Here is a 23354-nt window from a genome sequence, read left to right on the forward strand (position 1 = left end):
GTATTTAATTCTTTTTTTAACCCAGTTATAGTTTTGTCCTTCACAACATCCCCTGGCAACAACTTCCACAGGTTGACTGTGCGTTGTGTGAAGAAACACTTCCTTTTGTTTGTTTTCAACCAGCTGCCTATTAATTTCATTGGGTGACCCCTGGTTCTTGTGCTATGTGAAGAAGTAAATAACACGTCCTTATTTACTTTCTCCACATCATTCATGATTTTACAGCCCTCTATCATATCCCCCCCTCAATCGTCTCTTTTCCAAGCTGAACAGTCCCAGTCTTTTTAATCTCTCCTCTAATAAGAAAGCCGTTCCAGACCCTAAATCATTTTTGTTGCCCTTCTCAGCGCCTTCGCCAATTCTAATATATCTTTTTTGAGATGAGGCGACCAGAACTGCCTGCAATATTCAAGGTGTGGGTGTACCATGGATTTATATAGTGGCATTAGGATATTTTTCTGTTTCATTATCTACTCTTTTCCTAATGGTTCCTAACACGCTGTTGGCTTTTTTGACTGGTGCTGCACATTGAGCAGATGTTTTCAGAGAACTATCCACAATGCATATATGTATCTATAGCAGGGGTAGGCAACCTATGGGACACGTGCCGAAGGCAGCACACGAGCTGATTTTCAGTGGCACTCATGCTGCTGGGGTCTCTGCATTTTAATTTAATTTTAAATGAAGCTTCTAATAATTTTAAAAACCTTATTTACTTTACATACACCAATAGCTTAGTTATATATTATAGACTTATAGAAGGAGACCTTCTAAAAATGTTAAAATGTATTACTGGCACGCGAAACCTTAAATCAGAGGGAATAAATGAAAGGTTGCCAACCCCCTGATCTATAGCACCTATTAGCAGAACAGGGCCCTAATTTCAGTTTGGGTCCATTGACAGTACTGGAATACAAATAAATAATAATAATAATAATAGGCACTTTTCCCATTAGCCTTAATTCATGCAGGAGGATTTCAATGTAGCATTGTAGCAAGGGGAAGAACTGCTCCCCCCCACCCCCCGCCCCATATTAATTGCATTAACACCCCCCCCCCCAGTCATCCTTTCCTAAAGATGGAGCTGTTCTCAAAGCTGGACTTTGCCTGCCTCCTTCTTTCACAGCTCTTTCCTTTTTCTTGTGCATACATGTGTTTCTGTTTTGTATTGTAGCATTTGTTCTGGCGGCTCATATTTACATTTTAAGTGCATCTGGTGGGTGGGCACTGGGGGGGGGGGAACCCTTTTCTTTACCAGGAAACAAAACAAAATTAATTAAAGCCTTTGAATTCTTTCTTCCTTTTTGTTGCACTCTTCATCCCAACCAGGTAGAGTTTTGGAATTCGATACTGATCTCTTTGAGAGGAGGAGAAAGTTTTTTTTTAAAGGTAGTGGGGGGGAAGCGGATAAAAAAAAACCCTAGGAGGAGGGGGGTTGGGGTTGAATGAATAAAAAAAGGGAAGGAAGGCGGATCCACGTGGTTTAATCGGAGACAGACAGAGATCCCATTGTTCAATTTTTTTTTTTAAAGGCAGAGCAAAAGAAAAAGGGACGCTGGAGGAAAATCTAGAAGAGGAGAGCTGGAAAAATTCCTAACCTGAATCCGAAATAAACCGGCAGAGCTACCCGGGCAAAAAAATCAAAATAAAAAACTGCTGGAAAGAGTTGGAGAAATTAAAGTTGTTTTTTCCTGGATTTGGAACAACAAACCGAACTCCCCGAACAGGTGTTTATGGATTTTATTTGGGGGGGGGGAGCGCATCTTTTTGTGTGTTTTTTATTCTTTTCTTGAAAAGGCCTGGGAACGGATCCGGCTCATAGAAGATAAAGCTCTGAACCCTCTAGGATGGAGACATGAATCGGATTTTGTGTCATTTCTGAGCGGGGGGGGGGGGGATATAATTTACTTTAATTTTTTTTAAATGAGGGGGAGGGGAGTTAAAAGACAAAAGCAGCAGCAGGTGAGGGGAAATCCCCCCCCCCCGACACACGCGTTGCGGGTGCTTCGAGGGGAGAGACAAAGTGGGGGTAAATTGTACTTTTAATAGACTTTAAAGCGCTTTGTAAGTATGATAGTGATTCCGGCTGAGGGTCGATAACTCTCACCTATACTTTTTGGAGCCGGCCTGGATATTTGGGGGGGGGTCCCCATTTGTTTTAGGGGTTTTTTTGTTTGCCAAGGTGTAAAACTATCGCTGGAGCTCATCGCCCCCTTCTCTCGGGGGGTAGATTGTAAATTTTCACGGGGGGAGAGGGAGTGTTTTTCTCCCCTCTTACATCTTGTCTGTGGGCCAGTTTGAATGCTGTAGGGGGGAGGAGAGACACATTTACCCCCTAAACTTTGGCCGGGGTGTGCTATTTCCATGCACGTTTTTGTTTTCAAGGTGGCAAATTTTAATCCATCTAGGACGGGGGGGGGGATTTTTCTGTGCGATTTTAGTGCATGCGGGGGGCAGTTTCCCTGCACGAGGCGGGGGGGGGGCTCTTGTGCCTTGTTAGGGGGGTTGCTGTTGCTCGAGGGTGCATTTCAGGGCTGTATCTCCCCGGGGATGTGGGGTGGGGGGCGGCCCCCCACTGTCCCCGGCAGGCTGTAGCTCCGCCGCCCCGGGGGCCCTGGCGCTGCGGCGGGGCCCGGACCGGGGCCCCTGACCGCCGCTGTGTGTTTGTCCCTCTCTGCCCAGCCGGCGAGATGCCCCGGAGGAAGGCGGCGGCGGCGGGGCCCGTGTGGGAGGCCAGCTCCGGCAACGGGACGGCCCGCTCGGCCGGCAGGAAGCGGCCGGGCCCCGGGCCGAGGAAGCGGGGCCGGCCGGAGCGCGGGGCCGGCGGCGGCGAGGGCAGCAGCAGCGGCGGCGGCAGCAGCGATGAGGACGGGCCCCGGGAGCTGCTGCTGGCGGCGGCCGAGCTGGACGGGACCCCCGGCGGCAAGAGGGCGGCCAGGCCCGGGCCGGGCGGCGGCCGAGCGGGAGGCCAGGCCGTGATCATCAGCGAGCCCGAGCACAGCAAGGAGCGGATCGTGAGAGACGGGCCCGGGGGGTGGGAGCCCCCCTCGCCCCATAGGTCAAGACCCCGGGGGGTGGGAGCCCCCCTCGCCCCATAAGTCAAGACCCCGGGGGGTGGGAGCCCCCCTCGCCCCATAGGTCAAGGCCTGGAGCCCCCTTGCCCCATAGGTCAAGACCCCGAGGGGTGGGAGCCCCCTGCCCCATAGGTCAATGCCCAGGGGTGAGGGATGGGAGCCCCCTCGCCTCATAATTCAAGACCCTGGGGGGTGGGAGCCCCTTGCCCCGTAGGTCAAGGCCCTGGGGTGACTGAGGGCAGTCCCCACTGCCCCACAGGTCAACGCCCAGGGGTGAGGGATGGGAGTCCCCTCACCCCATAGGTCAAGGCCCCGGGGGGTGGGAGCCCCCTGCCCCATAGGTCAAGGCCTGGGAGCCCCCTCACCCCATAAGTCAAGACCCCGGGCGGTGGGAGCCCCCCTTGCCCCATAGATCAAGGCCCTGGGGTGACTGAGGGCAGTCCCCACTGCCCCATAAGTCAATGCCCAAGGGTGAGGGATGGGAGTCCCCTCACCCGATAGGTCAAGGCCCAGGGATGCGGGATGGGAGCCCCTACTGCCCCATAGGTCAAGGCCTAGAGGCCCACCCCATATATGTCAAAGCCCAGGGGTGAGGGATGGGAGCCACCACCCCCTAGTAACCAGGGGGAGAAGAGATGACGGTTCTCATCTTTCTGAGCCGGGGGGGGGGGGGGTTATGGGTCCCCTTCTCCTCCCCCCCCCATCACCTAGTTGGGGCTAGGTGGACCCCCTACTTGTCCCCACCGTAGGGTAACCAGATAGAAAATGTGAAAAACCGGGATGGGGGGGGTGTATAGGCACCCATATAAGAAAAAGCCCCAAATATTGGTGCTCTCCCTATAAAATTAGGACATCTGGTTATTCTACCCCACCCTCAAAACCAAGTGTGGGCAGTATGTGAACTGCTGCGGGATAAGCCCCTCTTGTCACTCCCCTCTTAGTTTTTGTGAAGGGGAAATATATAAATAGCGGCTTTTCTTAAAATTGACCCAGCTGGGGGGGGGGAGGTTGTGTGATTATTTAATGCTTTTTAAAAAATGAACGATCCATAGGTTAAATCCATTTAATCACACAAGGTGAAGATTTCCTCCAACCCAGTCCCTTTAACCCACACCAAAAGTCTTTTAACTATCTCCTCCTTGCAGTTATTCTTGATATTTATCAAACATTTTCTCTCCCTCTTGGCTTGATTTTTCTCTCCTCCTCCCCCCATGGGGAATTTTAGCCCCTGTGGTGTAAGCACCCGTCTTCCCACCTCATGTGGGTCAGTCCAGGGGTTGGCACTCTTCCTGGGAATGTAGGGGTACTTGCCTTTTGGATGGGGTAACTTGCAGGGAGAATTTGAATGATGTGGGGAAGCTGTGTACCTCTTGAAAGCACATAAGCAAACTCCTCTTTCCCAATGGTAGAGGAGAGACCAAGCCAACCTGCCTTTGAACATGAGCCCTCCCTTGTTATGGCTACTTTGGATTTGAGGACAGAAGTTCAAACCTGCCCTGAAAATGGATCCCTCGTTAGTGACCGAGATTAGGCCCCTTCCTGACTCAAAGGAGCTCACTTTTTGGGGGGGTGGGGGGCCTTCTCTTTCCTAAAAGAAAAGTGGGGCGAGAGGGGAGCTCACACACTGTGAAAAAAGTTAGCTGGGATTTTTTGAGCACCCACGTTTTGCTTGCTTCCTTCTTTATTTGGGGAAAGGGAAGTCCTTTTTGGGTGGACGGGAGGGAAATCTGGATATTCCCCAGACCAATGGAAGAAAAATAGGTCCCCTCAAATGTTCCATAGGAAGGATTTCAATGTCAAACTTCTCTTGGTCACTAATAGAACTCTCCCCCCTCCCCCCCGCTCCCAACCCCTTAGTTTTACTATCATGTGAGTGAATGTGCTTTGCTGGGAAGTGGGGTACGTGATCTGTTTATTCTATGTGCAGGCAGACATTGATGTCAGAGAGCGAGAGGCGCTGCTTTTATCACGAAGGAGAAATCATGATCTTTATTTGAAAGACAGTCCCTCTCTTGTTGGGATGCCAGTAGAGGAGCCCAGCTTCCTGAAAGAAATGTACTGGCATTGGAAGCCCCAATTCTTCAGCCGGAGAGAAAACATAATGCTACACTTATCTGCAGTTCTGTAGCCTTGTTGGACCCAGGCTGTGAGACAAGGTGGGGTGAGTTCATATCTGTTGTTGGACCAACTTCAGTGGGTGACAGAGACAAGCTTTGGGGCTCCATAGACGGGTGGAGCTGGAAGGCTTGTCTCTCTCACCCACCGAAGCTGATCCAGTGACAGATGCGTACCAGGGAAGATCCCACCCGTGCTCCCTGTCTGGTATTGGCCTCTCTCTCTGGGAATATGTGGGGTTGGGGGCTGCATTAGACACTCCAGGGGATGCTCTGTTGTTTGGAGAGAGACACTGTTAAGCATTTTGAGGTTCCCGCCTTGTCTCTGGCAGTGGCAAATTAATCTGGGGGGTGGGGGAAGGAGAGGAGGCGGGCAGTGCACATGCCCAGTTGCTCCCAACCCTTTTCTTTCCCTCCCATCTCCCCAGGACGTGGGAGAAGCCCTGCAGCTGTAGCAGGGGGTCAGGCAGGCACTGCGCATGTGCGTGCTCGTGGTGTTTCCCCTCCCCAGGATGCAAGGGAAGCCCGACTCCCTTGTAAAGGCAGAAGCCGGAGAGAGGTTGTTGCGCATGCCCGGTGTGTTCTCTCCCTTCCCCCTCCTGTCTCACCAGCAGGTGGGGAAGCCCTGCTTGTATAATGGGGCCGAGGCAGCAGAGAACTTGATTAGCATTGTTGCCAGCCACGCTTCTCTTTTTTTTTCTTTTGTCTGGGGCAGATCTGTTTGCCAGGAGAGAGGCAGGGAGCTGGAAAGTGCACAGAGCTGTTGTGGATCCCTAATTAAAAGGATCTGACTAATTGGAAAGCTCCTGACTTGCAACCCCCCAAGCATTTGGAATAAGCTGAGCTGTTCTGCTGAAGCGAGGACTGATCTTAAGAAACTTTTGTAATCTTCTCTCACAAGAAACAGCATGTGAAAAACCACTGAAGTCACGACTCCTCCATGCTGCGTGGATTAGGCTGAGTGGCCTGCGTTATAGTGATCAGTTTTATAGAGCAGCCAGAGTTTGCTTGGCACAGAATAAATAAGATGCAGTCCCTGCCCCCAAGAGTTTACAATATAAGCTCCAGTTTTTACAATCTGAACTATGTGGGTGGACCCTTGTGCCCACGTGCAGCTCCATTGAAAGCTATGAGCGTAAGAATCCACCTGTGCTGACCCAGATGCATGACTGAGACTTAAGACTAAAAAAAAGAGAGAGAAAGACAAGGGGAAAGGGGATTGGCGCATCAAAATGGAGAGTAATTTGAATAATGTTAATGTGGTTACTTAGGCTTGTTACAAAAACATCTTGGCAGCTTCTACTTTAGTTACTGTAAATTTTTGTTTGCAGTTATAAACAGAATCTTCCTTACCCCTGGGATCTTGCTAGAAACAGCATGTCTCCCATGAGGCTGTTCAGTAAGCAAAATCTTAAACACATGACTGACTTGGTAACGTTGCTTCGGCAACTGCGTTTGGCATCTTTATGATGTTGCATTTTCATTTTTATGAGGGACGGGGAAGGGTCCCATGTTCTGGACTGACATCCGGGCAGGAGGCTGGTGCCGGCTACAACGTTAAAGACGTCGGTAATAGCAGAAGTGTCGGCGACGCCATGAACAGTCGGGCTGGGTTTTGTTTGCTTCCCTTCTACTGACCAGTTAAGCGTGGAAGTGTTTAAAGTATTTGTTGGTCTAGTAGTTTTTCACATAGAACAGAAGCACGTGCCAGAGTGAAAGGTTAGTACAGTGCAGACTATTTTAAACCTCCAAAGACAAAACTTCAGAAGAATATTCAAAACTGCCTCCGGTCTAAGCCTTTGGGTTGTCATGAGGCATCTATTTAAACTTCCAAACATGCAGGAAAACGGGGCTTTCGATCTGCAGGTGCTCAACTTCTCTGAAAATTTGGCCTAAAGTCTCCGCAGATGCCATGATGCAAAGGCCAACCTTGACCGTTGGGTCTTTGATTTTCCCCGTGGTAGCCATGCTCTAACTTGTTTGGATCTTGTGAGTAGAGCCCGCTTTCAGTGTTTGACTTGTGGGGAAGTAAGTCAGCAACGGGGAATGGTTGTACTTACAAACAAGCTATGGAAAATGTTTTGCTCATTCCTTTTGAAGTAGAAGTTGCTTCTGCGTTGTCATGGCTTGGCCACTTCTTGTCTTGTATGTTAGGAGCCTTGGAAAGGGAGGGACCCATCCTACAAACACCTTCAGCCTGCTTTGCCAATAAGGTCTAAGCTTTGCTGTTGCACGCACGTGTAAGTCTGTGATCTTTGCCTGAGCTGACGGAATGTGTTGTAACAGCCCCTTTGCTCTGATCAAGCAAGTGAAGTTGGTCATTTAGTGGGGATGCAAGCTTAATGCTGCCGTGAGATCACACAGCGCTGTAGTGTAACTTGTGCATTCAGGGGGTTCGTGGATTCATCCCAGATTTATTTACTTGTCCTGTTTTGTAGCTGATTGCAATAATACACTCGCTAATGGACAAGTACCTTTAATGCCCTTTCCTTGTCTGAAAGATGCAACCTCTCAAATGAGGCTGTTAAAAGGTTGAACATCAGCCTTTCAAACATCTTTTTTCCCTTAAGATACTATTCCAAAGTAGTTTTACCCTGGAAATCCCATTTTGCTGATTGAAGAAGGTTCATATTTTTTTCCCCTTTCCATCACATCCGTCTTAGCACAAATTACGTGGCTAAGGATCTAAGTAGGCAGCAAAGATCCAAAGAGTGGGCTTAGGTTAGCGTACACGGAAGACTTCTTTTATTGCTAAGTAAATCTTTGGTATGGTCTTTTAACCTGGACAATACTGAACGTTCTGGGCTTGGCAGCTTCCCTCCAGGGAAATTTGACTCCACTTCCGATGGGTTGAATAGCCTTAGCCTGTTTTTGCTGCATTGATGTATTCTTCCCATAACTATTGTGCAGCATCTTGTCATCATGCCTGTCCTCGCAAAAGAAAAAAAAAATCCAGACCAAATATTATTAATCCCAACTTTATTAATAAAGATGACAGTTAACTCTGAAAACGTGTCCAGTTTCCGAAGCCAATGTATCAGCTGTGAGAAGCATCTGTAATTACTGCAGGATATTGCATTTAAAATAACTCTTTTATTAGCATGATTCCTGTTGCCCTACTTCTAAAGTATCTGCAATCAAGCTGCTGCTTGGTAACAGTGTCTAGATTCTGACTGTGTGATGGAGCAGAATATCTTGGTATCTGAATAAATAAATATATGGAGATATACCCTATCTCATAGAACTGGAAGGGACCCTGAAAGGTCATCAAGTCCAGCCCCCTGCCTTCACTAGGAGGACTAAGTACTGATTTTGCCCCAGATCCCTAAGTGGCCCCCTCAAGGATTGAACTCGTGTCGTTCAGTACCATCCCGTATCTCCATCGTTCCCAGATGTGGTAGAGCATCAAATACTCAATTGATTTGAGTGGACGTCCTATGGGAAGCAGCTGCTAGAAAACACATTTTTCTCCTTTTCTCTATTTCCTGATCCGTTAGGCAGACCAGGAAGTTGTAGGAGTAAAGTCCGTTTAACCTACGGAGGGGTTTGCCTCAGGAAGCAGTTCCTGTTTCTTAAGACAGATGTTTTGATGTAACATGTATCCAGGAAGCTTAGGCTCTGGAGTCCCTTCTGCAGAACTAAAATTCATGGCCTATCAGTTAAAGGAAAAGGGGGAAAAGACAACGGTGTGATCTGAAATAGTCAGAGCATTTGAAAGGCTTGTGTTTCTAAGCTCTCTGATAAAGATCTTTACATAATTTAAATGGAGTTTAGGTGGCCTTCTTGTCAGATTCTTGTGCTGTTTCTCTTCCTTTTCACCTGTGTCTGTGTAAACTGAACTCTCCCTCCCCTACCAGCTGTTTGTAACATAACTTATGCTGTAATGTTGGCTTTTAGCTGTGTACTTGGGAGCAAAACCAAATGGAAACATGATTTCCCCAGCCTTGTAAAAGTCAGAGGCCATCATTTGAAGCGTTCTCTTGTGTGCCCTGCTATTTTAGTTTGTAAGTTGCCAACCAGAGGTCAGAGTGGCTTCTTCTGCGGTTTTATATTATCGGTGATTGCAAACATAATGGCTGGATTGTTCAAAGGAGCCTTAAGGAGCTCCTATTGTATTTCAAGGCTGGTTAGGTGTCGAAATACCTTCGCTCCTTTATCAGAGGGGTAGCTGGGAGCTGTTAGTCTGGATCTGTAAAAGCAGCAAAGAGTCCTGTGGTATCTTATAGATTAACAGACGTATTGGAACATGAGCTTTCGTGGGTGAATACATGCATCCGACGACGTGGGTCACCCACGAAAGCTCATGCTCCAATACGTCTGTTAGTCTATAAGGTGCCACAGGATTCTTTGCTGCTTAGCTCCTTTGAAAATCCCAACCAGTCACTTAAATTTAAGCTCTAGAATTCTTGTTCCCACACTTATTTTTTTAAACCTTCTTAACATGGGTAAGTTCAGCCCTGTGGAGTGGGGGATTCATTTGCCTTTGTGAGCGGCCCATGGACAGCATTGCAGGATGGATGATGCTGGCTTTTGTTTTCTGAGCTGTGTGCACATTCGGTGCAGAAAGGGCTGGATTTTTCAGAGGTGCTGAGTACTCTCCTCTTCTACAGGCTGCAGCTGGAGACATGTAGGCCCCGTGCTTGAGAAAATCAGGCCCACAGCTTTGAATCTGGCTATGCAATGTCAGCTGTAAAGGGTCAGATTTTTAAGGCTGGAGAGTCTCTGTTCCCCAAGGAACATGAGGCTCTGAGAACACTCAGTTGGTCCTCGAGTTGCCGACTGGTTCAGAATAAGTGATCTGGCTAGAAAGCCTGCTTTCTTGCCTTTTGGGGCCGCCAGGAAGTGCTGTGGGGTGCGAACAGTGTTCCTGACAGCAGGAGTGCTGTGCGGTGGTGCCTCGGAATGGGGATGAGATGGCGGTGGGCTCTGAAGGGTGTCCCATCTTGACTAATAGGATGATGGTCACAGTAGTAGGCCTCGCTTTGGGCGAATAAGGGCTAAAGTGCAGTGGGCTGCCAGAATAAAGTGGGGGTGAAGGGAAAAGGTCCCGAATGAAGGTTTGAATCCTGTGCATGGTGTATTTGACTCAACTCTTTGAACAACTGAAATCTTCAGCCTTAAGGAGCTAATATGTACAGTACAGGGTGTTACATCTGCTGTATCCTAATGTCTCTAGCCATGACCTTTCTAATGGGCATCCAGTTTTAGTTTTTCCTTTTTTTTTTTTTTTTTAAACTATAGGCCAGTTTTATTGGAGTTTATCCTTTCTCAGTACTATGAATGTAACCTGCAAATATCTGTACTGATCATTAGTTGCTGCAGTGCGTTTGGTACTAATCTTCACCAGATTTTGAAAAAGAAAAATCAGTCTAAAATAAACAATAGGTATAATTGTGGTGCAATGATAGTGCATGCAATAAAACACTCTGCGGTTGCCAGGAGCATCTAAATGAACAGTAGCGATACTAACAAACTGTTCAGTTTCATGCCGCGGCCTCTCCCTGTATGCCGAGGTAATTGCAGAACAGTTGCAGTTCCTATTTCCCTTTCCTGTGTGCTGAGCTGATTGTTTCTCTTTACACCTGGCAGAAACTCGAAGGGTCCAAGTGCAAGGGGCAGCTTCTGATATTTGGAGCAACCAACTGGGACCTGATTGGCCGGAAGGAAGTGCCGAAGCAGCAAGGTAGGAGAAGCGAAAACAATTGATGCGTCCGAGTGACCCGTTGTGGCTAAAATGACAGTGTTAATGATATGTCTGCACTGCAGTCAGGAGGTGTGAGCATAGCTGAGCTGGCTTTGATCTTCAGGGTTGCCTCCTGATTGCAGTGTAGACATACCCTTTAGGGGACCAGCCTGATGTCTGTTGCTTGTCTCCTTTTCTACCATCCCCATACCAAAACAGTCACGCTCTGAAAATCTTTTCCATAGTCAGGACTAAGCCCTCTGAAAGGAGGAAACTGCAGTCTTAAAACTGACATTCTTAGGATAGCCAGATGACCTGCAAAGGAATTAAAATACCAAGCCAGTGTCCGTGAGAATTGTGGTTTGCAGAAAGGCATTGTCCAAGCTAGAATCTGCCTACCGCCAAACTGTCGGAGTGCAATGAGCTCATTAATCACCAGCAGTAGACGTCATCACAATGTTGTCTCATCTGAAAGGGGGCGCCATGAGCAGTATATTCCCGCATTGTACCATGCTGTGGGTATTTGTTCAGTGCCAGCTCAGAGGGAAGCGTGCCGCCAGCATCCCTTCCTTGGAGATCTCCTGGTCCGATTTTTTCAACAAGCTCAACCATGCGGACTCTTAACAAGCATCTCTGCCGGAGACACAATGGCCATAGCTTAACATCTGTGGTATCTGAGGATGGCGGCCTATGGTGTTCCCTCTAATTTTTCCCATCCATGCGTGGAATGAATTTTGTTATGTGCACCAATGTGGAGGTAATTGTGATGTGGTGGGGGTGGGGCCGAGGGGTTCGGAATATGGGATGGGGCTCGAGGCTGGGGCAGAGGGTTGGGGTGCAGGCTCTGGGGTGGGGCCAGGGGTGAGGGGTTTGGGGTGCAGGAGGGTGCTCTAGGGCTACGACAGAGAGAGAGGATTCCCCCCAGCAGCTCTGGGGCCTCAGGATAGGTGCTCCTCCCCCGGCCCCAGCAGGTCCAGGTCGCACCTGGGGGAGGGCTGGGCCGGCCGCGCCTGGGGGAGAGGTGCCCCAGCTGTGGCAAGGTGGAGGCTGGGCTAGCTTGGGGCTGGAGGAGGCGCGTCTCTCCCCTGGCCGCAGCAGGTCCCCGAGCGGGTTCCCTGAGCACTTGCATGGCGCTAAATAGGCTGCTGCACGGCCGCACAGTTTACAGGGAACTTAGACAACCTAGACTATTTCATGGATGCCGAACAGCTTTCACTTCGGCGCTTGTTAGAAAGGTAGGACAAAGCTCCTGGAACACAGCCCTGCTTTAATGCACGTTCCCTTCCATGGCAGCACGTGGGGCAATGCTGAGTGGAAACTTTTGAAGTCCTAAAAGTTCTGAGCAAGGGCCGGTCGAGGAGTGAGTGGGGCAGCGGGGCCTGTCTGAGTGGTGCATCAGTGCCAACTATTCACAGACGGGTTTGCTTCCCCTTTCTCCGGTCTGTGCAATGTACCTATTCTCAGCCAGCTGCAAGGCCTGATCCTACTATTGCAGCGGTTCTTAACCTTTACCACAGCCTGCACCCCTCTGGTTCTCAAAATATGTTCCTGCCCCCCCACCTCCCATATAAAAAATCATTGAGGTAGGTCAGTTCTTTAAACCTAGATATAGCATAACTACAGAATGAAAGGGAGAGAATGTTTGTATATTACAGTAATTGTTAAAAAATGTATAATGTTAATAAATCCATAGGTTTGATGAAACAAAGTAGTTGTGCTTACGTGCCTGTGCTTAATTTGTGTTTTCAATGATTTACCTTCTAAAAAAATCTGGCCTGTCTCGCACCCCCAGAAAGGGCATCTCGCACCCCCACGGGGTTTGTGCACCCCAGGTTAAGAACCACTGTACTATTGGATACTGGGATCACTGTCTCTTGTACAGGCGCTCCTGTTGACTTCAAAAATTCGTGTCCATTATCAGTATCTAGCCCGAGAGCCATTTGAAGCCAAATCTCCGACGTCAGTGCTTTGCTGGGCAGCTCTCTGTTATTGTGGTTAGGTGACTTAGAGGGCTCCTGTGAGGCTTCTTCATGTGAAGTTATTGAATTCTCGGTGTCTGTATTTGCAGCATAGCCGATCCGGGGCCACTTATTTGTGAAACGCCATTTGATTTTTAACAGCCTCTGAATGTTGCCAGCATGTAGCCGTGTGTCTCACTTATTGGCACGCCTTAGGAAAGAAGAACTAGTGATGAACAAGCGCTTAAAACATGTCTGGTACTTAGAGTTGTTTTAGGCGTGAAATGATAGGAATGCAACAACAGCAAGGTGATTAGACGAAGAAACGGTGGCTGAGGACTTACCCTGATTTGACCATCTGGGGGAAAACTTGTTTGCTAAAATGTAACAAAAAATTGCCGGGCTGGGGGTGGGTGGAGGGGAATGTGTGCTTTCCTTAATTATAAAATGTTTAGACTTAATTATGTAACCTTGTAGATATGTGGAAGAGGCCACACTTTCTATGAAAGACAACGCCAGGGTCCAATCTATGTACCGATGGCCTGGTTTCCAGAGTTGTTTAGCGCTTCTGAATATCAGACCAGGCATTCACTGAAATACTCTCTTTAAAGACTTGTGCAATTGGGTCCTCAGTATCACAGGAGACACCTTCTCCGCTGACCTTGAGAACTCGCAGCCTGTCTGTTATCAGGAGGCTGCCTCCTTGTCTCAGACGCAGTGTGCTCTTTTGTTTGGCCTCTCTCCTAAAGGCAAACTGCACCCGGTGTGTTCAGCCCAGCGGTCTAAACGTTCAAAGTAAAAAGCATTTCTTGCTCTGGAAAATTAGGAAATGTGTGGATTTTTTAAAATCTGTAATTCGTTAGCGTTTCTGAACCTTGTGCTGAAGACAGCCACCAGAGAGGGGTGGTGCAGTGTTTAGAGCACTAGCCTAGGACTTGAGGGACCTGGGTTTGAGTCCCTGCTGTGCCACAGACTTCCTGTGACACCTTAGACAAGTCACTTAATCTCTCCGGGGCTCAGTTCTGTGTCTGTACAATGGGGATAAAAGCCCTGCCCTTCCTCGTGTGCGGGGTGGGGTTGTGAGCATACATGCATTAAAGATTGGGATGCACTCAGATACTGTGATAACAGGAGCCATAAAGTGCCCCAGAATAGCTAGATCAGAGGTGGGCAGACTATGGCCAGTGGGCCACATTCGGCCTGCAGGACCGTCCTGCTGCTCTGAGCAGCATGGTAAGGGGCCGGGGAGCAGGGGGGTTGGATAAGGGGCAGAGGGTCCTGGGGGGCAGTCGGGGGACAGGGAGCAGGGGGTGGTTGGATGGGGCAGAGGTTCTGGGTGGGGGCGGTCAGGGGACAGGTAATGTGGGGGTTGGATAGGTGTGGTTGTCCGGGGGACGGGGCGGGGGTGTGGATAGGGTTGGGACAGTCAGGGGACAGGGAGCGGGGGGAGTTGGATAGGGGGTGGGGTCCTGCGAGTGGGCAGTCAGGGGACAAGGAGCAGGGGTGGGGGGTTGGATGGGTCAGGGATTCTGAGGGGGGCAGGAAGTGGGAGGGGGCAGGTAAGGGGTGGGGGCCAGGCTGTTTGGGGAGGCACAGCCTTCCCTACCCAGTCCTCCATACAGTTTTGGAACCCCGATGTGGCCCTCAGGCCAAGAAGTTTGCCCACCCCTGAGGTAGATCCTGCGGCTGTTCAGTGATGCTGACGGCGTGGAGAGCCCTGTGGGTGACTTTCCAACAATGGCTTGCCAAACCATGAGAACTCCGCTATTCAAACAAACGACTGGCTTTTCTGACGGCTAAACAAACATCAAAATGGGTTTATAGTCTTTGGAGTGTGGGGATCTGCAAAGCAAAGGTCACGTGACAGCACCTTTCAGCAAGGTGGCTGCCTCCAGTAGGCTCAAAAATGACAATTGTTGCTAATCATTTGTCATATTAATAATACCTCACTTTTATCTTGCGCATCTCATCTCTATACCTCAAAGTCCTTTACAAAGGAGGTCGGGATCATTATCCCCATTTTACAGATGGGGAAACCGGGGCATGGAGAGGGCGACGTGACCTGCCCAATGCCACCCAGCAGGTCAATGGAAGAGTCGTGAATAAGATCTGGGTTCTCCTGAGTCCCAGTCCAGCACTCTGTCCACAGTGTAACTTCTCCCGCCATTGATTCCTGGTAAGAAGTGATTCTTACCTTGTCGAGTCAGACTGTTGGACTGAGTAAAACCAGCATAACTTTCTGTTGTTGTTTATATCATGGTAGTGCCTAGTGGATCCAGCCAAGATCACAGCCCCATTTTGCTAGGTGCTGTACAGACATCTCTGCCCTGAAGAGCTTACGGGCTAAATGGAGGAGACAGACAAAGGATGGAAAGGGAAATGGGGGCAGAGGGAGATGAAGCAGCACTTGCCCAAAGACACACAGCACATCAGCGGCAGAGCTAGCAATGGAACCCAGATCTTCTTGGGTCCTAGCCTAACGCTTCTCCATCTAGACCATGCTGCCTTAATTATAAATCGTTTGTTATCATTTTGACAACTGTACTGTCTCTAGAGCCTCCAAACTGAGACCAGTTGAGATGTTCACAGTCAGTTAGGGCAGGGTTTCTCAACCTGTGGGTCAGGACCCAAAATCGGGTCACCAAAATGTTTCACAGGGTCGGTTGGCCGCTCCTTTGGCCCTGTCCCATGAGGGTGGCTGGGCTCTCCTCCTTGCTCCAGGCAGCACAGCCCTTGGGGTCCAAGCGCCACTCAGGTTTGGCCCAGCTGTCATGATGATGGAATCCGAGTAGGCCAAATTTGAGTGAGTGGCACTGCAACCCCATGAGCCAGATCACAAGCGGGGCCAAACCTGAGCGGCACTGCAACCCCAGAGGTTGCAACACCCGGAGCAGAGAGCCAAGTCGAGCCAGCCCCACGGCACAGGAGCCACCACTATGGGGTGAGTGCCAGGCAGGACCCAACCCCCTGTGGGGGCAGGATCTGACAAGAACCACCCCAGGGCCTCCCCACCAGACTATTTACTCGGTTCAGATAGGCTATAACCATTTACAAATGGGTTGTAAGCTCAAAAAAGTTGAGAACCCCTAAGTTAGGGGATTTAGGCACACGGCACCCACCAAATTTAACGGGAGTTGCGTAGTTAAATGCACTAGTTGGCTCTGTGAATTTTGAGTGCAGCGATGAACAGACTTCCTCCATCCCAGTTAGTCAGGACAGTTAGTGCAATTCAGTAGGCACTGACAGATGTACGCCATACCAGAGGGAATTAAAAACCACAGTTACGCTGCATTCCAGAGTTGTGAGCAGATACACCATTTTAAAAGGGTGTAAAATAGACCAGTCCTGCTTGATTTCTGTCATCCGAGATAAGCACGTACAAACCACTGCCGTTGTTTCTCTTCTCCAAGTTTGTAACACGCTGGCCAGTGCTGCATATGTCTAGTTTCACTACCCCAGTGGTAAACGGCATCTTGAAACAGAGGTGATTCCGTAAATAATTAAAATGGGGGAAAGTGCTTACCTCAGTAATCTGTCAGTCATTCAACTTCTTTGCGTTAATCCAGTCCGCTCTGAGTCCTCTCCCACCGAAGTGCTCTGTTCAGTGGCATATCCTCTATCACGCCATGTGCTAGCCTGTTCCCTTACAGCATCCCACCACTGTTCCTTGTCGGCCTCTGTCTTTTTTCCTTCGGTCTTGATCTGTTGGACTCTCGTAGCCACATGTTATTAGGAATGCACTTTACCTGACCAAGCCATCTGAGCCTGCATTCCCTCATCTTTTCATTGCTGAGTGTTACTTTGAGCACGTCTCTACCATGCACATTCCTCCCGTGGTCGGTCTTGTTTATCCATCTTAACTTCTTGTGGAACAGATTGTTCGCTCAAATTTCTTCTGTTGCGTAACACTGAGTGCCAGACATTTAAAACTGGATGGGCCACCGTTTTTTAGGCTTTCCCTTTAATCTTCCTGTCCGTATGACACCACTTATCTCTCTCCATTTGAGCTGGGGGTTATTATCCTACCTCCGTTTTCCCGTTTTCCCAGAAGCTGGAACCCAGATACTTGAAACTTTGCATTTTTGATATTGTCTGCCCATCTGGTTCCAAGGATAATTCTTCAGTGTTCATACTATTGAAATCACATACCATATATTCTGTTTTTCCTCTGTTAATTTTGAGCCCCTGTCTCTCCAGCACATCTCTGTATTAATCAATATCCTCTTCTGTGCAGTGACGAGAAAGATCGTTTAGAATATCATCTGCAAACCAGGTGAACCAAGGTGCCTCTTTCTGTGTTCTTTCTGCGAGTATCCAGGATAAGTATAGACAGCAGCAGCATCATTCAACATTTGTAGCTAAAACAAACAGACATAATAGTTGGCAGCTGCCATTATTGCAAACTGCCAGCCTCTAACAAACTCCTCTGTGGTATTCAGTCACATTTCACACACAGACTGCAGAGTTTGTGACCAGGAAGCCCAACAACAAAATGCAAGTTCTGCAGTGCTTTGCACACTTACAATGCTTTCAACTAATGAATTAAGCCTCGTAATACCCCTGTGATGTGGTGGAGGTGTTTTTAAAAAAAAAATACAATGACAAAGCATTTAGAAGTGCATGAAATTGCTTGGAGCCCAAGATAGGCACTTATTATAAATCTAAATAATACAGTGTCGTAACTACAGTGCTCTGTGGTGGTAGATCATTGGCAAAGAAGGCTAAAGGCATAAAGGAAGGATGGATCGAACAAACAAGATCTAATATGTATATGTATAGAGTGGAATGTGTCCATCAGAACTCAGTTTGTAGGGAGTGCACTTCATCAGTCAGAGGCTCTCATTCCTGATGCCGAATGCCTCAGCTATCATTGAAATCGGTGGGTGCTTGATACGTTGCAGGATTTAACCCTTTGTTCCTTATGTGTAAAATTGGACAATCTGTAGGTATCCAGCAGGGGTGCCGTGAAGCTAAACTCTCTGATGTTTGCAAAGCACTTTGAGATCCCCGGATAGAGATGCTGTATTACAGCCCGTTATACTTATAGGGAAAATTAAGTCATGAAGGATCAATTGACTCCTGACGTCATTTAAGTCGCTCAGTATTTTCAAGCCTCATGTTGTGGTATGGTCAAAGCCACCTAAGTAGGATGCAGGTAATTGCAACAGTGACTTTAATTGGCTCACTGAGGTCCCCCATTCTTTATCTAGCTCTGTCGCTTTGTCACGGTGCCTGTAATTGCTGGGACTGCTTTGTTGGTGGGTTTTGGTCTAATTAACTTCTCAATAGAAATCAGCGGTGCTAATATGACTCAGAAAGGTCACAAATCTCCTGCTGTCCTTTCCCTCTTCCTGTCTCATGTTGGCAACCAAGAATATCCTGTAGCATGACAGAACAGTGAGATGAACGTAAGATGTCAGTGGTCAACTGAAAACTATTTTGGATTTCTGTAATAGCAGTTACATAAAATATAACCACAAATCAGCTGAATGAGGTGAGTTGCAAGAACTACGTAGGACAACCCTAATTTTGGATAAACTCTGGGGCAAAACGGAATCCACAAACCTGTCCCTATTTAAGTGGGTTTTCTTTGTGGACAGTGACTTGTTAGAGATGATTTTAGTGCCCTTGCTGCTGACTTCATGTTATTTGTAAGACTCGTCTGTATTCCACTTTCTCTACAGTGGCTTACCGTAACCTGGGCCAGAACTTGTGGGGGCCTCACAGGTATGGGTGTCTCTCAGGGATTCAGGTACGGACTGTGGTTTCGGGACCATGTGCAGCTCACAGTCTGCTCATCACCACAGAGGGGAGGCTCTGGAGCTGGGGTGAGTAGTAGGCATAAACTGTGTGTATCAGTAGCTCTTAGATCGTGAATCAAGTAAAGATATTGCTGGCATAAAGGAAGGCAGTGGTCTCTGCCCAGCTCTGAATTACAGTAGACTCCTAAGATTATCAGCTGTCTGTATCAGAGGTGCTGAAAACTTGGTTCCTGAAACAGCCTGGCTTTTGGCCTAGTTGAAGCAGTTCAGTGGGGCGGATTAGAACTTTGACAGCTAGTGGGTGACTTGCCCCTTGCTGTATCTTGTGAATCTCAAGGAGACTAGTTCAGATGCTCTATGCACTAGAATGGTGGTTCTCCACCTTTTCCACATCACGGCTCCCACACTACAACTGGCAAAGCTTGAAGGCAGCCATAAGGAAAGGGAGCATGGTCACGACCCCTTGAGACCTGTTGCCATCCCCAGGTTAGGCACTCGTACACTAGGCAAGCTCTGCTTGGGAAGGACGGAGGAGCAGATCAGGTTCAAAGGGTGGTTTCTCCTAGTGTGAAGTCTGGTCACAACTGAGAAGGGGTACAGTGCAATGAGCGGGAAAAGGGATCTGAGTCTCTGTAGTATGTTCTTCCTTTTTAAAATTAAAGGTGTTCGCCGGCTCATGCGTGTTTGTGTGCACGCTTCTCTCTAGGTCGTAACGAGAAAGGGCAGCTGGGGCATGGAGATACCAAGCGCGTGGAGGCTCCCAAACTCATTGAAGTTCTCAGCAACGAGGTGATCGCATCAGCAGCTTGTGGGCGGAACCACACGCTCGCTCTGACAGGTACGGGAGGCTGCTGGGAAGGAGGAATTGGGCTTGGGCTATCGATCTCCCTACAGGACACTGCAGAATACTGGGGCATACAGGGAATTGGTGCATCAAATACTGATCCTCAGGAAATGCACAATGCACCTGGGAATGAGAGAGAGAACCTCGGGCTAGGTGGTAATGGAGGACGGAGTCTTTCGGTGCTATCCTGGCCCCATTGAAGGTAATGCATGTTTTTGTTTCAATGGGGCTGGGATTTCACCCGCACTCTTTTGCTCCTGAGGCTAACAGAAGCTGATAGGGTCTTGGAAGCAGCACATTCAGCCCCTGGTGGGTAGCGAATGCCTTGGCTTGTGAAGATATGCAAAGGGAGTCCTTGGCCGAGAGCTGTGTTGCAGGGCCTTGTAATCAAAGGGATCCTGAAGAATATGAAGGCTATTGAAGATGGTCTCAGTCTTACTCCACTTCTGAAACTTCCATCACTGGGCACGAAGGGAAGAAGCTACTTTAGGTTTGTCGGTGTGGCGCTGCAGTCTGGACGACGGGCGTGTGAATTGTAGAGGGCTCTAAGTGCCCGTTGTAGACCCTGCTGGCACAAGCTAAAAGATAACTAGTGCGCATTAATGTTTCAAATGGGACTACGTTGGTGCCTTTCAGTCCATGCCAGCGGTGTCTGCGTGGGGCAGTTAGAGTGAACCATATGAGAGTGCTCTACGTTTCATACCACTCTATAATGCAAACAAGCTCTTTATCTTGCTATTTAGAATGTAAGACATGGCCGCCTATGCATAGTCATCTCCAGGAGATGACTGTCTCGATAGCAGTGCTATAAAATGGTGATTATGCCGCCTTGTTGCTAATTTCTCTTACTGTAATACATTCCTTCTCTGGGCTGGTCTGTACTACAAAGTTATGTCTGCTTAACTACATTGCTCAAGGCTGAGAGAAATTTCACACCCTGTGTGATGTAATGAAGCCAACTTTAGCCCCAATGTAGATGCTGCTCGGTCAACAGAGTTCTTCCGTCAGCCTAGCTACTGCCTCAGAGAGGTGGATTTGCTACAGTGACAGAAGAGCCCCTTCCGTCGCTGTTATCAGCGGGTGTGCTGCTGTAGCCTTTCTAGTGGGGAGACACCTTGAGATTCTGGATGGCTTAACGCTTGTCTGTGTGGAGGCCTGGCCTTCACTTAAACGTTAGGCTGACATAGGTCAGGGCTGTGACAAATCCATACCCGTGTCCAGAATTTGGTGACCCGACCCCCACAGTAGATGCAGCTGTGTTGATGGAAGAATGTTTCTGTAGATGTGTTCGAGGAGGTTGTGTTCCTACACTGCTGTGTGGATGCTCTTATTCAAAATTAAAGTGGCCTTAGAAGGGAATTAAAATAAACCACATTAAGGCCATGTTAATTCCAAATAAGTGTGTCCACACGGGTTTAATACAATTTAACTAATCCACATTAAAATTCACACCTTTAATGAATTTGAAATAACTTCCTTGAGTGTCCCTCTGTAGACAACTCGAATGTTTAAGTTATAGCATCTGGGGCAATATGCTTTAATTTAGCATGGTGCATTGGCATGATCATCTCAATTCTGTATTAATGGTTTTCCAGCAACTCTGCATTAACATGGAGGTTTAAACTTCTCCCTTCACTGCCACCCCTTCTCCTTCCCCCCTGCATTTGTTTCCCTCTTGTTCCAGAGAGTGGCTCTGTATTTGCATTTGGAGAGAACAAGATGGGACAGCTTGGTCTCGGCAATCAGACGGATGCAGTTCCGAGTCCCACTCAGGTACTTCTAATGCTCTTCTTTGGGTTTCCTCTGTCTGTCAACGGGTTCCTTAATTTCTCACGTCCTGGCTACTGCACTGGTGACCGTTTTGGGGCCGTGTCGATCCTTAAAACCAAATTGCTTGGACTTGGTTCCAATAAGAGGCGTGAAGGTTGGGGGAGACATGGAATCTTCATCCAGAACAAAAATTTCTGCCGTATATTTTCTTCTGTTTGTTATTTACTGACTTGGAAAATAAATAGCATCACATCATGTATTTTGTCTATTTGCTGGACAAGTGGAAAAGCCCTGTCCAGACTGAAGATTATACAATATTACCTGAGTCCGTTTAAATCTGATGTCAGACTGATAACTGGCTAACATGGTTTACCTGGCCAATGTGGATGGTCCAAACAGTTTTAAAGCCATGCTCTAGATCAGCTCTCTATATAGTCTAGAACATAAATTATAAAGCCAGAAGAGGCCGGCGTGATCATCTAGATCGGGGTGGGCAAACTTTTTGGCCCGCGGGCCACATCTGGGAATAGAAATTGTGTGGCAGGCCGTGAATGGGCACAGAATTGGGATTGGGATGCAGGAGGGGGTGAGGGCTCTGGTTGGGGGTGCGGGCTCTGGGGTGGAGCCAGAAATAAGGAGTTCAGGGTGTGGGAGGGGGCTCCAGGCTGGGGTTGAGAAGGGGTGCAGGCTCCAGCTGTGGGTACAGGCTCTGGAGTGGGGCTGGGGATGAGGGGTTTGGGCTGCAGGAGAGTGCTCCGGGCTGGGATTGAGGGGTTTGGAGGCCGGGAGGGGGATCAGGGCTGGGGCAGGGGTTGGAGTGTGGGAAGAGACTCGAGGTGCAGGCGCTGAGTGCTGCTTACCTCAAGTGGCTCCCAGAAGCAGGGGCATGTCCCTTCTCCAGCTCCTACGCAGAAGCGCGGCCAGGCAGCTCTGCACACTGCCCCATCCGCAGGCAGCACCCCTGCAGCTCCCAGTGGAGCGGGGCCATTGGTGTGCATAGGAGCCGGAGCAGGGGCCATAGTTTGCCCCACCCCTGATCTAGATCCTCCCGTAACTTTTAAGCATGGTTTTAAAGTGTTGTTTTCCCCTCAATGGCCAGGCAATCCAGTGTTCAAACAGCTCAGCTACTAGATTGGTCACTGGTGTGGCTGGGGACTGAAAGCATCCCAAGTGAGTTTTTGGACCACCATAAGCTGAATTTTTGGTAGATAGGCTCTCAGATTTTCACATCACAAAGTCAAAACAATGGTCAGACTTGTCACCTGTGGAGGAGATTACCTGTTTCTTAGCCATTCCCATTCTTGTCTTGGGAAACAAAATGGATCAGGGAGGAGAGTTTTCACACCTCGGATTGGAGATTAAACAGAGCCTGCCGCTGCCTTATAATCACTGGGATCCATTCTCTTATGGGTCTGGGCTGAAGACGCAAGAGCCAAAGGGTGGCAAAATATTGCCCCAGTGCATGAAGTAAGCGAAGAGAACGTCTAGCTGAGAGCAGAGTGGAAGTTTAGCCGAGGAGCTGTCCTAAGAAGCGCTTACTGCACCGGCGGTGCAGTTTCCAGCTCGAGTAGATATAACCTACTCTAACTATGATGGAGCTGGTGTGCTAAAATACAAGTGTAGCCCCCGGGGTGCAAGCAGTGGGAGGGGCTAACCTAGCCACCTGAGAATATACCTAGCGGCTCAGATGGGATTGTACTCAAGGCGGCTAGCCTCTCCCACCAGCTGGCTGCACGTCTGGTTTTAGCATGCCGGCTTGATCAGCGCTAGCGAGGGATGTCTCCTCAAGCCAGAACTTACACCAGTGTAGACACACCCTCAGTTCCTATTTTCTCCTTCTCCCTTCATATTTTTGTGGGTTATTTAGTGAATTGACCATTTCCCAAACCCCTTTTTCCTCTTCCCCAATATTGGGGCAGTTATTTAAATGACAGGCCAGGTTTCTTCAGTCAGGTTTGCATGATTTTGCATGTAAATTAGTACACACTAAACATAGTCACTTGGTGTATGCAAATGTACTGCTTAACTGTACATGCAAATACCTGATTTGCCTAGGTAATTTGGGCCTGGTATTCGCACACATGTTGGAAAACAGCTGTGCGCTCCTTGACAGCCTGGCCATATATTTGCTCTGGGAGTCTGGCAGTGC

The 23354-nt window shown here is 48.6% G+C and overlaps 1 protein-coding gene across 4 annotated transcripts in view; it reads left to right on the top strand.

The window, feature by feature from the left end:
• Positions 1–1196: 1196 nt before the first annotated feature.
• RCC2 (regulator of chromosome condensation 2) overlaps positions 1197–23354 on the top strand; it is a 35448-nt gene continuing 13290 nt past the window's right edge. Inside the window, exons 1-7 of one of the 4 annotated variants that reach the window (XM_044996135.1) lie at positions 1197–1329; positions 1533–1727; positions 2683–3014; positions 10778–10871; positions 18514–18657; positions 19298–19429; positions 21120–21208. In XM_044996135.1, the coding sequence (XP_044852070.1) occupies positions 2691–3014; positions 10778–10871; positions 18514–18657; positions 19298–19429; positions 21120–21208 (783 nt within the window). In that variant the 5' untranslated portion in view covers positions 1197–1329; positions 1533–1727; positions 2683–2690. Of the gene's footprint in view, positions 1330–1532; positions 1728–1987; positions 2065–2112; positions 2234–2682; positions 3015–10777; positions 10872–18513; positions 18658–19297; positions 19430–21119; positions 21209–23354 lie in introns of those variants that run through there. The other 3 variants (XM_044996136.1, XM_044996138.1, XM_044996137.1) reach the window with 3 other exon arrangements.

This window comes from Mauremys mutica, chromosome 21 (genome assembly GCF_020497125.1).
Source record: "Mauremys mutica isolate MM-2020 ecotype Southern chromosome 21, ASM2049712v1, whole genome shotgun sequence".
In the NCBI taxonomy this organism is placed as follows: Eukaryota; Metazoa; Chordata; order Testudines; family Geoemydidae; genus Mauremys; species Mauremys mutica.